At 41.2% G+C, this 15,204-nt stretch overlaps 2 protein-coding genes across 3 annotated transcripts in view; both read left to right on the forward strand.

Annotated features, from left to right (window-relative positions):
* Nucleotides 1–491: 491 nt before the first annotated feature.
* Nucleotides 492–10,830, forward strand: haus1 (HAUS augmin-like complex, subunit 1). Its single transcript, XM_036587625.1, has 9 exons — nt 492–512; nt 2,296–2,470; nt 3,017–3,152; nt 3,319–3,453; nt 5,274–5,397; nt 5,536–5,601; nt 6,763–6,834; nt 9,794–9,841; nt 9,941–10,830. The coding sequence occupies exons 1-9, from the start codon at nt 492–494 to the stop codon at nt 9,998–10,000; spliced, it is 837 nt and encodes a 278-aa protein (XP_036443518.1). The 3' UTR covers nt 10,001–10,830.
* Nucleotides 10,831–10,919: 89 nt separating this feature from the next.
* cunh18orf25 (chromosome unknown C18orf25 homolog) overlaps nt 10,920–15,204 on the forward strand; it is a 28,362-nt gene continuing 24,077 nt past the window's right edge. For both annotated transcript variants that reach the window (XM_036587626.1, XM_036587627.1), the window contains exon 1: nt 10,920–11,063. The gene's annotated coding sequence lies outside the window, so the exon portion shown is untranslated. The remainder of the gene's footprint in view (nt 11,064–15,204) is intronic.

Genomic DNA, 15,204 nt, shown 5'->3' on the forward strand with positions numbered 1-15,204 from the left:
TCTAAATGTTAATTCTTCTTGTTTCTTTTTTTTGGATGCTTTGGCAATACTGTAAATGAATATGGTCATGCCAATAAAGCTTACTGAATTGAATTGAAATTGAATTGACAGAGAGAGAGACAGTGAGAAAGAGAGGGAGAGACAGAGAGAGAGAGACACAGACAGAGAGAGAGAGAGACAGTGAGAGAGACACACAGACAGAGAGAGAGAGAGAGAGAGAGAGAGAGAGAGAGAGAGAGAGAGAGAAGGCAAACCTGGCTGCAACTTTAGCTCGACCTTGTAAAAGGGGGCGGGAGATTGTGCTAGCCTCGATGTTCATTGGCCAGTTCTGTTTTCCTCGGGCCAATCACGTTCACGCCTTCACGCCCCGGAATAAGAAAGCGATGGAACGTGAACGGCGGGATTTCTCGTGTTTACAAACTGTTTTACGAAGTTGAGACCAGAAGTTTCACAGATTTCAACATCATTTTTAGAGTCTGACGGCTGGAAACATGTGTGAAAAGAGCAAAAGGGTGAGTTCACCTCCTCAGCTCTTCAGACTGAGCGCGTGTGAGGAGCAGCAGACGAGAAAATGAGATGTTTTATAGCTACAACCACAGAGACACACACGGACATCTCAGGACATCTGGGCGTGCAACGTTATGTCTGTGGCAAACGGCAGCAAAGAGTCACTTCTCTGTCTTTCAAAGCGGTTTTCTGAGTAAACTGTCACGCAGACAGAGCTGTTTTCCTTAAGCCTGTCAGAACAAGCTCATTTACATATTTAGTCTTTAACACAGAGTAACAGAAATAGCCGTTTAATACTAACGGATAAGGAGAGGTTGTAGAAAATGGTTATGAAAAATCATTTATGGCTGCTTTTAGATCAGAAAAACTAAAAATGTCATAAGTGGACCTCAGGGGAAAGCTAAGACCTGCTATAACTTTGGACCTACATAAAGGTTTGTTTGGAGGTTAAAGAAACAAAGCAATACTGTATCTGTAGTAAGACTAATGTTTCTGCAGTGCTGTGTAAAACTTCTGTAATAGTCTGTAATACTTGTGTAGTATCCTGTAGTATACAATGTTACATATCTGAATTTACTATAAGATTTGTACAAGAATGCTGTAGAAATGTCTGTAGTGTTACAACAGACCTTCTTCATAAAGAAAGCGTGTATGCCATGAAGTGAGGGTCCAACGCTTCCAGCGCCTGCTCAAGTGACACACGTGGTAAATTCACCAAAGTGGACACTGTTTGCCAAACATTGCTATCAGAATCAGCCTATCAGAATCACTCACCAGTGACTCACAGTGCTTCTAGGCAACTTTTATTCATGTTCAGCATGCAAGAAGCAACATCTAAGTAACATTTATTCATAAGCACACATGACGCATCATCTAGGCAACAGTTTTCATATTTATATCTTCATATTCATCTTTTTACTTGTGTTCAGCACACATCCAGAAACATCTAAAACACATTTATTAGCAGAGGTGGGAGCAAGCCACTAGGTTGCCAGTAACAAGTAAGCCTCAAGTCTTCACACTCAAGTCCCAAGTCAGGTCCCAAGTCAAGATAGTCAAGTCTCGATTTAAATCCCGAGTCGGTACAGGCGAGTCTCAAGTCGAGTCCTAAGTCAATAGTCCTGATCTTCGTGTCCTAAACAAGTCAGTGTGCATTCTTCAGCTAGGCCACAACACTGAATAACAGTACTATAGCCTTTTAATGTCAGGACGTCAGCAGTGTGTGGCTGTAGATTAATTTGTTTTTGTTTTTGTTTTTTTTTTTTACTCTTCCAACTAAAATACAAAATCCATGGTACACAGATAACCATGACAGGCAGACTGTATGCACAAAGAGTAGTGCACTCCGCACAAAAAGAATTTTAAAAGTTCTACCGAACTTAATAAAAAAATTGTATTTAAAGATCATTTTTGATTATTTTTTGGAACATTGGGTGCACAGGATTAAAATAAAAACTAGCTCAGGCAACTAAAAACGGCCAATAGTTTGGATTGAATTTAGACGACAAAAAAAAACCCAAAACGACCGAGCTGAACAAAGTTTACAGTAAAGACAATAAAATGATGGTGATTGTGCGAAGCTGAAGTTGACTTTTTTTTTTTTTGGACTTGAGTCCAAGTCATATGACTTGAGTCCAAGAGTCTAGAGTCTAGAGTCTCTGTTATTAGTAATCAGCACATGTACAGCAACATCTAAGTAGCATTTGAAATGATAGGCTCACAAAATCAGCAGAGTGGAGTTCTTGACTGTCCTAGTTAACCTGAACTGACCTTAAATCCGTTGAACAGGTGAACAGGTGGCTGGGGTCGGTTTTCGGCGAGCAGGCGGTGCCAGAGTTTGAAGTGAGCGCACGCACCATGGAACTTCTGGACCAGCTCGTGCAAATCAGTGAAGCGAGGTGTGAGGAGGTCAAGCTCCTCATAGATGACCACAGGCAGAAAGCTTCAGAGTACAGCAGTGATGGTAAGAAGGACTGAGATCTATCTTCATTAATAGGCTCGGTTGCCAGATTACAGGTTTGACTGAAATGGCCAGCATTGCCAGTTATTTTCAACTAGCCCACTTTTTGAGTTTGCTCTGAAGGCCATTTGTTCCACATGTACCACATTCAGGCTAATGTTCGTTTTGGTGAAACAAGACAGTTTAGAATCATACGTGATCCCATGTATGAAGTTAAATGAATTCTGACCCCTCTGTGATTGTTTGGTTCTATTTTTCTTTGTATGAATCTAAGTTCTGATCTGATGCCAACATTGTACAACATAAGCATCGTGAAGAAGGTACACTGTATGTCCAAAACCTGCTCATCCAACGTTTTTCCATAATGAAGTGTATTAATAGGGAGTTTGTCCTTGTTTGCTGCAATAACAGCCTCTACCCTTGTGGGAAGTCTTTACACTTGATGTTGGAACGTTGTTGTGAGGATTTGATTGCATTCAGCCACAAGAGCATTAGTAAGGTACTACTTGATACTAGGACACTGATGACTTAAACTGTTCCCTGCTATAGGTGCCCACTTACAGGAACTGCTTCATCAGAGTGTCGGGCTGCAACCTGGAAATGTTTCGAAACCCACTTCAGACCTTCTGTGTGTGTTAGAAGGCACTGCTGAGGCACTGAAAGTTAAAGACACATCCATGGGGAGGTAAAACACGCACATTTCTAGGTTCACTTACTCTGAAAGCACATAATTGTCCTCATTGTTTATTGTGTACTTGGAGATTCGCTCGAGGACTTACAGTACTAAGTTGTCGTGTTGGTAAGATCATTGCACAGTGGCAGAGTATCACTAATCACCTCTGGCTCTGCAGTTTTGTCCCCGCAGTTAATAAACTCACCAATGACCTGGCCGAGGCAGAGAAGGCTGACCGGAGGTTGGGACGGGAGCTCTCGGCTGTGAGGAAGAAAATGGCTGCCACAATAATACTTCGGAAAAAATTGCAAGAGTAAGAGAACGCATATGTTTGAGGGTTTATTATTGATTATATTAGAAATGGTCTATGGAGTAATTTCATTAGGGGTGCCCGATCAGAATCAGGAAAAGTCAGCATTTACTTATATTTGCTCCAAATTAACAAGATGCTACTTTACTCTTTTTATTTTGGTCGATCTGTGTTGCAGTTCAATGAGGTCAATAACATGAGGCATGTAAAATGCTAAAATGTCATAGTATAATTATCCTTGACTCATTTATCTGATTCATGTTAGTTAAAGGGCTCATAATTTGGAAAGCTGAATTCCAACTTCATATTATTCACTTCCCAATCTATACAGTTCACATATGGAAACTAAGCTCCAGAAACTGCCTGTTTTTCATTAATTTTGTGAGGTCATGAAAACCAACACGTTTACACATATTCAGCCTACAGCAGTTTGGCTCTGCCCACTCACTCTGAAGATATAAGGGGTATTTCACTGAGGACAGTTTTTGAATGAGGGCACAACACAGACAGCCAGTCAGAACAGAGCTCATTTACATACCAGTCTTCACATAACAAACATCCTGTTTAATTCTGAGAGATAAAGTCATGTAAAACTTAATTGTGACTGTTTTTGGTAGATAAATCGCTACAAACATCATACATGAGTGTCAGGTTTTTTAATTCAAGGAATTATAACAGGCCAGTTTGAGCAAATGTTATTTATTCCTCAACCGTGTGAGCTTCAGGTATTTCTGAAAAAAAAAAAAGCCCATTGACCAGTCTGGCTGTAAGAAATTGCGGTCAGCCAAAAAAAATCATGAACACCTCTGATTTTGATGATTAATCAAGTAATGAGTCACACAAAAAATGGGCTTAATTGAACAATAACAAATAATGCATAGCCTTTCAAGAATTCAGGACCACGTTATTGGAAGAAGATAAACTTTAAGCTCAGTGAAACCACTATTTGATAAAAATACTTATGTGTGAGTCAATCAATTTGTGATCTCAGTGTGATGTGCATACTCAACTCTAATATTTGCATGAACTCAATAACCCAGTAATTTATGCAAATTGTATGTTTCTTTCATAGAATTAACAGGTAATTACAAAGGAAACAAAAACATCTGAACTAAAGACGGATTAGGCTGTGTTCAACTTTGTTACCCTGTTCTCCAGTGGTCAGGACCCCCACAGACCAGGTATAATTTGGGTGGTGGATCATTCTCAGCACTGCAGTGACACTGACGAGGTGTTGCTGTGTTAGTGTGTGTTGCGCTGGTCTGAGTGGATCAGACACAGCAGTGCTGCTGGAGTTTTTAAACACCTCAGTGTCACTGCTGGACTGAGAACCAAAAAATATCCAGCCAACAGCATCCTGTGTGCAGCGTCCAGTGACCACTGATGAAGGACTAGAGGATGACCAACACAAACTGTGCAGCAGCAGATGAGCTATCGTCTCTGACTTTACATCTACAAGGTGGACTGACAAGGTAGGAGTGTCTAATAGAGTGGACAGTGAGTGGACACCGTGTTTAAAAACTCCAGCAACACTGCTGTGTCTGATCCACTCGTACCAGCGCAACACACACTAACACGCCACCACGTCGTCAGTGTCACTGCTGAGAATGACCCACCATCCAAATAATACCTGCTCTGTGGGGGTCCTGACCTTTGAAGAACAGGGTAACAAAGTATGAAATAGGGACTACAGTCTGTAATTGTAGAACTACAGAGTGAAACTATATGTATATCAGTGGAGCTGATTAAAAGGACAGTGAATGTAGAAACACGGAGGTGTCCCTAATGAAGTGGTGGTCAGTGTGTTTATGTATGTTTTTTAGGGACCTGAGGAAGACCACGCAGGCCCAGCAGGTGGAGGCAGCTACAGCAGAGGAGAGACTGCTCAATATGGACTTCATGAAGAATAAATCCAGAGACCTCACATACAGGAACAAGATAGCACAGGTGCGTGAGTGAGACGGTCATAGCGTATGTATGAGTGGCTGGTGTTCCAGTTTTCTGACCGTATGATGTTCATTCGCATTGCTTGCCTTTTTTTGTGGTTATTGTTTATTTCTTTGCTTATTGTTCGTGTGGTTTTAGGACAAACTGGCCTCTAGACAGATGGAGGACTCTCTTACCCATCAAGCCATTGTGCAGCTTTCAGAAGTATGACAAATATCCTCTCTGTCCCTGTATTTGGATTTTTGATTTGTTTGCATTAGTTTGAAGATCATTAACAAAATGTTTGTGGGGACTCCCGAGTGGCACAACTACCTACCCATTTCTTATTTTTACCCCTACCCCTGGTTTTCAACTGTCACCTTACCCCTTGTAACTCAACTACTAAGTGGTTGAAATCTTCCCCTATGAAATGAAACAATCCTCAAATAAAAAGAGCATCACTTCATTAACAGCTACTAGCGCTGCTCTGTAGGCGACTCTGCCAGTCTGCAGTGACAGCAGAGGAGGGTAAAGTTCAGCTCCTCACTGCTGGGCTTTAGTTACATTTAGGGCATCATATGACTTTAAAGAGGGGGGGGCAATTATTTATTATCGCTAATCCTTCAGTGATATGAAGCTGAAGTCAGATATTCACCAGATTCTTGTTCAAATTTTCCCGTTTCACCTTAAATAGTGACGCAGTTCTGATGACTGAGGTGCCAGAATGTAACTGCCATTCTGCCATTGTAGGTGGAACAGGAAATTTAGCTAGCTACCGAGACATCAGCACACTACTTGTGACTTTATATGCTTGTTATGAAGAAAAGGACCAAAATACACTGAAACAACATTAAACTAAGATAAAACAATGAAAATCATATTTTTTTAATAGAGAAAATTCTCACATTGGTGGGTTTCTTTGGTCTCTTGTGCAGCCATCTTGCCTGTTTTTCTCTTTTTTCTCATAACACTCCATTTGGAGCGTGCCTCTGAAAACAGAGGTGAACGCACAAAACGGAGGGGTAAGGGCTCAGTGATGGGGCGAGGGGTGAAATGGGATTGGGCCTAAGTGTTTTTTGTAAGCCCTTCAGCCATCTGTGGCTGGGAGTCCAAGAGAGCAAAATAATACAAAATAATAACAGGGACGTCCTGATTTAAGTGTTCTGTGGTGCAGCCACAGTCCTGTTTCACTTCACCCTCCTCCCCACAGCTCACTTGATTCATTCAGCTAATTGCTAAAATGCTATTTTCCATTGTCATGGTAAAGACTGTAGTGTAGGTTCCTGGTATAGCAGTTCATAGGTGTTGAGATGTTAATGAGACATTAAAGTGAGATTAGAACGAATTCTTTCATTTCTTTAATCTGTTGTTTTTTAAAATTTACAGAAAACGACAGCACTGAAGCAGGAAATTGTACCACTCATGAAGAAATTGGAGCCCTACAGTGACCTGAGCCCTGTAAGGAGAATCGCCTCACAGTGCTCTGTTTAGGCTTGTATACCTGTAGAACCAGTGCCTTGTACACCCTCAGTAGTGCACTGCATGTGACACGTGATGGTAGCTTGAGATATAGCCAGAAGATTACACATTAAGGAATTTGCTGTGTATGGAAGACACATTTGGCCTGCTTTTGGTGTTACAAAATGTTATAACATGCATAAGACACGATTATGATGATTTAAAGCTGGACAAGAGTCTAAAGGTGTATACATAGGAATTTATAACATACGCACATTTTAAGTATTTTTCACAGATGAAGATGGTAAACAAAGAAAATTCCACCGTTTTTTTTAAACATTCAACGTAAGTCAGTGGTTAAATTGTGCTCATTCAGAGTGGTTTGGTGTAAAATGCTCTGTTCTAGAGAAACTTACAGAGTCAGAATTGTTCAGTGGTGGTGATAGGAACCAGACATCTGAAGAGTTACACTTCCCTTGTTGTGGACCAATGATGCGTTGTTGCATTTTAGTTATTTAAAATAAGACGTATTTAAAATTGAACCAAAAGGTGTAAACAAAATTCATACATTCATAGTAAACCCACACTGTCTATTCTATAATTAACAATTCAGTAGGGCTGAAAGATTTGTGAATCGTTTTTATATCGAAATCAATTTAAGACTGCAGTTTTTATTAAATCAAGCAAGCAAGCAAAGTTTATTTACATAGCGCTTTTTACAACAGGTGTTGTCACAAAGCAGCTTTACAAGGAAATCAGCATTACAGAAAGAAATCCGGGTCCAAACACCCATGAGCGTCGCCAGAGGCGACAGTGGCAAGGAAAAACTCCCGAAGAGAAACAGGAAGAAACCTTGAGAGGAACCAAGAGTCAGAAGGGGAACCCATCCTCCTCTGGTCGACACCGGATAGCAAACATTGTTAGTACAAAAACGGGGAAAACAGGTGGAGCAATGATTAATTTGATTAGTTTAGTTCATGCAGCAGCAGCAGCAGCAGCACCAGTGGGGTCAGGTTGTGAGGGTGAGGTTTGCACGGCGAACAGTGGCACCCGATCAAGGCAGAAGAGGCAGCAGCATCAGACGCACAGGATGGGCAGCTGTTCAACTCGGCAAAGAAAAGAAAGGAAAAACACACAGAGTCAGTTCTGTAATGGGTGACTGATCACAGATTACAGTGTTAGCAGAGCAGCGGAGACTCTGGCAGGTATAGAACCGACAGGGAAAACTAATTACCAAAGGCTTGACTATACAAGTACGTTTGTAGCCTAGACTTAAACACTGAGGCTGTGTCTGAGTCCCAAACATTAACAGGAAGACTATTCAAAAGCTGGGGGGCTTTGTATGAGAAGCTCTCCCCCCTGACGTAACTTTATTAATTCTAGGTACTAATAGTGAGCAGCACCTTGTGATCTAAGTAGGCGTGATGGTTCATAGTGAGAGAGAAGTTCACTCAGGTACTGAGGGGCGAGTCCGTTTAGTGCTTAGTGCTTTTTAAATCATAGCCTACATTCTTAAAAAAAAGTTTTTCAAGGCTCTTGGTTGATGGTTCTTTACTAAATTATAGAACCACGAACACTCAAAGAACCATTTGCATGCTAAAATTGTTCTCTGCATGGTGAAATGGTTCTTTAGATTGATAGAGAATGTGTTGTTTATGGTTCAGTGTAGCACCAAAAAGCGTTCTGCAATTGTTACGATGTCAAGCTTGTAATAACAGAAGAACATTTTGGTGCTGTGTAGACCCCTTTCCAAAAAGGTGCTATGTAGAACCATACACAACACTTTCAGTTTAAAGAACCGTTTCACCAAGCATGAAATGGATCATCGAGTGTTTATGGTTCGATATGAAACCATTGCTTTTACTAAAGAACCCTTGAAGAACCATCTTTTTTAAGTGTGTACATTAGCAACAACGTTTTAAGAGTGAAAAATTGAACCTATAAGAGTTTGTTAAATGGCTGTAGATGAGTTAGACCAATCAGAGGCAACCAAACCTCCATGGGTTGTGACATCACAAACACAACTTACTGGCAGTTTGGCACACTGCATTCAGGTGGGGGTCAAGCCTCAAGCCAGAAAAGGTGGATATTATGGTCTTCTTGGGTGAAATAAATCAATTCTGAATCTCAATTTAGCTAAAATCGCAATTTAATTTGCAGTCGCAATATTAGTCGGAAAAATCGCGATTAGATATTTTCCCCAAATCGTTCAGCCCTACGATTCAGAGCTTATGAGGAGAAGATAAAACACACGCACATGTCAAAGCATCAGAAACGCGTCTTTTCCATGAACCAAAGCAGACAGACCATTCTGTCTTTGGTCAGTTTAGACGACTTGGTTTATATTGCTTTTATACTTCAAACACCAGAATTCGCTTTAAAGCAAAACAAGATCATCCTGCTCAGGGAGTCCCGGTCCACTTATTTGGTGCACCAGAGGATAGCAGCGTTCTCACTCATTCTAACATACTGCACTAACAGAACAATCGCACCAGGGTTCTAAGCTCCCTCACATAAAGTTATTACATGAAATAGTAATAAACATGCTGTCTGATAGGCTTTAAAAAGTACTAAAAAGTACTCTTAAAGCCGTTTATGGTGGAGGGGTACATGCAGATAGTTGTGAGACAAAATACAACGTAAAGATTATTTTTCAGATTTATCACTATTTTATCAATATGAACATTCTGTATATACACTCAGAAGATGCGTGTAGGTTCACTGGTGGTTCTGGATAGTAAATAAAATGTCTATATTTGTGTTGTAGACATAGTGACCCCTGGTTCCCATCACCACCACTGTAAAGACATCCGAGTCTCTACAATCAACCATTTCACACCAAACCACTCCGAATGTGTTTCGGTCTTATTGTGTGAATTATGCAGGAATTTTGAAAAATTAGTGGAATTCTCCTGCCTGTTTGATCAGAGATGTAATTAATTGATGCTTTCATCCACAGAGTCCCGCCCTGGCTCGGGTTAAAATTGAAGAGGCAAAGAGGGAGCTGGTATGTTTTACTATGTACCTCCTTTACCAAAAGATGCTGACTGTTTGTGATATTAATTAGTATGTTTTTTTAATGTGTGTCTGTTTGGTGTGTTTATAGGCAGCCCTCGATGCTGAATTGGAGCAGAAGGTGGACTTGATGAACGCTTTATCTAAATAACCTACTGAGATGAGAAGCTTTCCTGTCATTAGTGTAGATACTGAGCTAATTTTGTACCAACTTTCTGCTATTCTTATACACTCACTGGCCACTTTGTTGGGCACACCCCCCTTGTATCTACACTCAGTGGTTCCCAACCCAGTCCCCCAAAGTTGGACCACATTTTTCATTCATTTGTTTGTGTTGAAGCGAAAAGTGTGGACCGTCTGGAGGAGGGGTCTGATGACTGGTTTGAGAATCACTGGTCTATTTTATCAGCTCCACCTACAATATAAGTGGACTTAGTAGTTCTGCGGTTACAGACTGTAGTCCATCTGTTTCCCTGCATACTTTGTTTTCTGTTATTACGTTTATCAGTGGTCAGGACCCCCACTAGACCACCTCAGAGTATAAGTCGTGGATCATTCTCAGCACTGCAGCGACACTGATGTCGTGGTGAGTGTTGTGCTGGTACAAGGCTTGTCACAATTATTACCACCTGATTGCAGCTATTTCGACGCTTGTTAGCTTTCACAGCCATATGTTTAAATCACACATTGATTTATTGGGGTTTTAATCTGATGAAAGGTGGGCTAACAAACTATGTAGAAAGTCTGTAATTGTACAACTACAAAGTGCCTCTGCTTAAACAGACAGTAAGTGCAGATACAAGGCAGGTAGACCCAATAAAGTGACCAGTGAGCGTTTTTTTTTAATAAGACGTGGCCATAAATTACTATATTGAGGCCACAGAATTAATATAAACATTAATATATTAATTTGTGGCCACGCTTTATTAAAAATAATCACGGTGTTGCTCTGTACTTCTCAATGTTGAGGTGAAAAATAAATAAACCAGCTGCTCTCCAAACCAGCCGGTGGCGCCTTTTGTTGTGGACTGAAACGAACGAACGGAAACGACATTGTACGTTAGCCCGCTGAGCTAAAGGGTCGCGGAGCTGAGACGCAGTGAGAACCTGTTAGCGCTGCGTGCTGTTCAGTTTTATATGAGCGCCTGTGCTAAAAGGACCAGTCGACCTACGATGCTGAGAAGAACACGTACATGAGGATAGCCTTGATCCAGGTGCGCTGCGCTTCATCGTCGCCCGGGAAAGTTAACCTACATGTCGGCACGGCTTCGCTCGTTAGCCTAGCCTGAGTGCTAACGCTAGCTCGGTTAGCTAAGTAACGGAGCTTAAGTCGGGTTCCTACGCGACTGCTTCTTGTTCAGATTTTTCCGTTCCACCTTAAATGGTGCAGCGGTTACGTTATACTTGTTCGGTTTTTTCCGCTCCATATTAAATGGTGCAGCAGTTGCACTCTTCTTGTTCTGATTATCCCGTTCCACCTTAAATGGTGCAGCAGTTACATTCTTCTTCCGCTCCACCTTAAATGGTGCAGCGGTTACTCTGGCGCCAGAGTGTAACTGCTGCACCATTTAAGGTGGAACGGGTCAATTAGAACACGAAGAATGTAATTGCTGCACCATTTAAGGTGGAACGGGACAATTAGAACAAAAAGAGTGTAACTGCTGCACCATTTAAGGTGGAACGGGACAATTAGAACACGAAGCTGACCAATGGGAAGCCAGCCTTAGCCTTGTAGGTTAGCTAAGTAACCGTACACTCTAAGTTTTAAGCGCTTTTTTAGCCGTTTACTAATAAGAATGGAAGTGAAATAATGTTGTTGAGCTCTTATCTGCTGAGGTTTTTACGGAAAATATGACTTTTTGGAATGTAGTTTCGGTTTATGTCGTTAGCTTTGTAGCCAGGAGCTAACTTCCAAAGTAATGTCGCATGCTAACCTCGGTTGGCTAGCCGCGTTAGCTTAGCGTGCTGAGAAGGTAGCAGAGCTGAAAAGTACGAACTGCAGAGACTGTAGACGGAGCTTTAGTGTTTGGGTCTAACTGAGAGGGAAGGTTTCACGGCTTTGTAATGAGGTTTTGTGTTTCTCAGTCTTGCTCCTGTAGTAAAGACTGTACAGAGTAGATAGCTCAGTGTCTGCCAGCCTTAAAGGGGATCTCCACCGATTTTTCAAAATTTCTGAATAATTCACTCCTTGAGATGTAAACAGAGTGATTCAGAGCGGTTTGGTGTGCAGTGGTTCAGATGTCTTTACAGTGGTGGTGATAGGAAGCTGGGGTCACAATGACTACAATGAACACAAATATATAGACATTTTATTTACTATCGAGAACCACCAGTGAACCCACACGAGTCTTCTGAGTTTATAGGTTATGAAGTGTTGATGATGGGAAAATAGTGGGAAATCTGGAGGAAAAAAAAAAACTTTTCTTTGGTGAATGTTTTACCTCGCAACTACCTGCATGTACTCCTCCGCCATATTCATTCATTCATAACCATTTTCAGGTAGTCACTTTTAAAGAGGGAGTTTTTAGAGGAGGACGTCTGGTTCCTATCAGCACCATTGTGAACAATTCTGATTCTTAGTTCTCTATAACTGAGCATTTCACACCAAACCACTCTGAATGACTTGGTTTACATCTCAAGGATGTAAAATCAGTGGAGCTTCTATTTGATGAATTCCCAGCTCTTCATTGAGATACAATAGAGATTTGATGCAAGAAAGCACTGCTTTTTATTGTTAGCAGAAGGTGCAAAAATTTCAGTCATGTTTTTTCTGCATTTTTGGAAAGGGGAGAGTAAACTGAGTTCACCGAGCTGGACAGTGTTTCTAGAAATAACCTTGGTTTTAAGGGCCAGTGTCCCACATTACTGCTGTTTTTAACTTGCGTGCCAAAAACAGTTGTAACTCAATATTAGTACAAGAGAATTTTTATCCCAAAGGCAAGCTGTTTTTATTACAGTAAGACTGACCTATGTAAATTAGCTCTGTTCTGATTGGCTGCACTGTGTTGCGCCCTCATTCACAAAGCAGTCAGGGTTGAAACGCACCTTATTACTTCAGTTTGAATGGGTGGAGCTAAAGTGCTGAAGGCGGAAATAAGTAGATCTGATGTCATCACAAAAACAGCGAGTTCAGAGCTGCCTCTTTTTGCAGTGTAGTACTCTTCGCAGGGCAGGGCAGTCCAGCTGCAGTAAACCTGGCCATTAACAGATGAGTTGAACTAGGTATGTTTGTATAGGAAGTTCACCAATAGTGATAGACCAGAACCAGAGATGAAGACCCCTCTTTTAGGGCTTTTTCTGTTCACTAGTAGGGGTGGGCGAAATGGCCAAAATCATGATACTTCTAGACATTTTCCTGGCATGGGATATTCGTCCCGTAAAGAAGTCTGTACATTTTTCAGTAAATTCAGTTAAACGGCAATTTTATGCTCATTATGTTTTGAAAGATGTGTTAAGTTTACTCATATCTGTACGTTAGATCAGAGTGTCTCAGCCACTGGGCCGAGGACCACAAGTGGGCTGCGAAGCACCCCTTGGTGGTCCTTGGACCTATTCTCAGGGGGTGCAGTGGTCCAGAGTGAGCCAGTGATAGCACTTTGTCATAAACAGTGGGGGGGAAAAAAAGAAATGACTTAACGATAACACCGTTAACAACATTAATACCAGCCCCGCAGTAACAGTGCGCAAAGGCAGCTTTGTCAGTGTTTTTGCGCTTTGCATCTAGAAACAGCTGACCATTCAGTTGTCCACTCCCACTCGTATTTGCTTATGTTTTATGTTCACTGATACACATCACATATCGCAGGGATAAGCACCCAAACATCACTGTGTTGAAAATTAAGCAAAACCGTTGAGTTTGTTTTCTTGTGGCCCTTCATGCCTTCTGGTGATGAACAGGAGGGCCTTGAGGTAGAAAAGGTAGAAAAAAAAACACTGTGTTAGGTTACACTTTGCTGCCCCTTGTGATGCTTGCATTGCCAAGGAATCACTTAAGCTTTACCGCTAACTAGGCGAGCTACTCTAGGTGACATTATCTGAGTCCAGAAACAGTGGAATTTTGCGTATATTTTTATTATAAATATATATTTATATATAGGCAGCCTCTGTTACTCATCCAACGTGGAAAGCTTCCAGTTTCCCCTCTGCTGTTTTTGAATAGTTAAACTATTTACTTGAAATAGTTTAAGTAAATAGTTAAGTTAAAAAAGTAAGCCTAAGTTAGCCAGTTATCCATTTTTTAACGCTTATGGATACTCAAATGTCAAAAGTAGTCTGAATCCACGTCCCTAGAACAGACAAAAACAGTCCCAGCAGTGCCACATTTAGAAATAATAATTAAATTAATAGGATTAAATACTGTATTGTGTAGGTCTGATGTTCTCTTTCTAATGAAACATGCAGTTATTCATTGAGTACAGTATCTGTGATGCCTGCATTAAGTTGTGTTCTAATGAAACTTGTCACGATAGTGATAAATATAGTTATAATGCCTTCTTCATTTTATAATGGATTTGTTAGCAGGGAGGCTCAAAGGCTATGTTTACAAAGCAGGTAAAAGTGGCCCAAATCAGATCTTTTAAATGTGACCCATTTGTGACATCAGTCTGAGCAGATCAGCTCCTAAACTCCCGCAGGATCAGCTTCATCTTCACCAGCATCACAGGAGCCATCATGAAGCTTCACTGACTGACAGCTGAGCTCATCACCAGAATGTGTTCGAGCCGTGAAAAGGGAGCGGTCACTTCTTTGGTTCGTGTTAACCGTTTTAACTGTTGACTGCGTTCAGCCTTTTCTTTAGAAAACTCTTTGAACACGGAGGATTTTGGATGAGTCTTCTGTTTTTTTTGTACAGAAACATCAGCCTAAATGTTTGAGTCTCAGCAGCTCGAAATTATGATGAATGTCGAGTTGGATTGACGTAAAAGTGGCGTGAATTCCGATCCAGATGTTCAGACTGAGTTGCTTTGCTGCAGATCGGCTAAGTATCAGATTTCAGTACAACATCTGGAAGCGTCTCAAATCAGAATTGAAAATATCAGATTCAGTGTGTTTATCTGTTCACACTGACACACAGACACACATCTGTGTCACATATGAGGAAAAAGATCGGATTTGGGCCACTTCTACCTGCTGTGTGAACACAGCCTAATTCCTCTTTGCACCGTGCATTAACGTGTTTCATCTCTGGATAAACTTTGGCCAAGTTCCATCTACACTTATCACTAAAATGCGCCCCATTGTGGCCAGTTGAGACCTGAAATTACTTCTCCCATGTACAAAGAACGTCAGCACATCGTTTCTGTTTTACCTGTGTTACAGTGCGAGTGGAAAAGCTCGGCTTGGATGCTTTTTTAG

The sequence above is a fragment of the Colossoma macropomum genome, unplaced genomic scaffold (assembly GCF_904425465.1).
Source record: "Colossoma macropomum unplaced genomic scaffold, Colossoma_macropomum, whole genome shotgun sequence".
NCBI lineage: Eukaryota > Metazoa > Chordata > Actinopteri > Characiformes > Serrasalmidae > Colossoma > Colossoma macropomum.

Coding starts and splice junctions, on each gene's coding strand:
- haus1 (XM_036587625.1), top strand. CDS start 492: ATGTGTGAAAAGAGCAAAAGG. Junction 2,471..3,016: donor TTCAGAGTACAGCAGTGATG/GTAAGAAGGACT, acceptor TCCCTGCTATAG/GTGCCCACTTACAGGAACTG. Junction 3,454..5,273: donor CTTCGGAAAAAATTGCAAGA/GTAAGAGAACGC, acceptor TATGTTTTTTAG/GGACCTGAGGAAGACCACGC.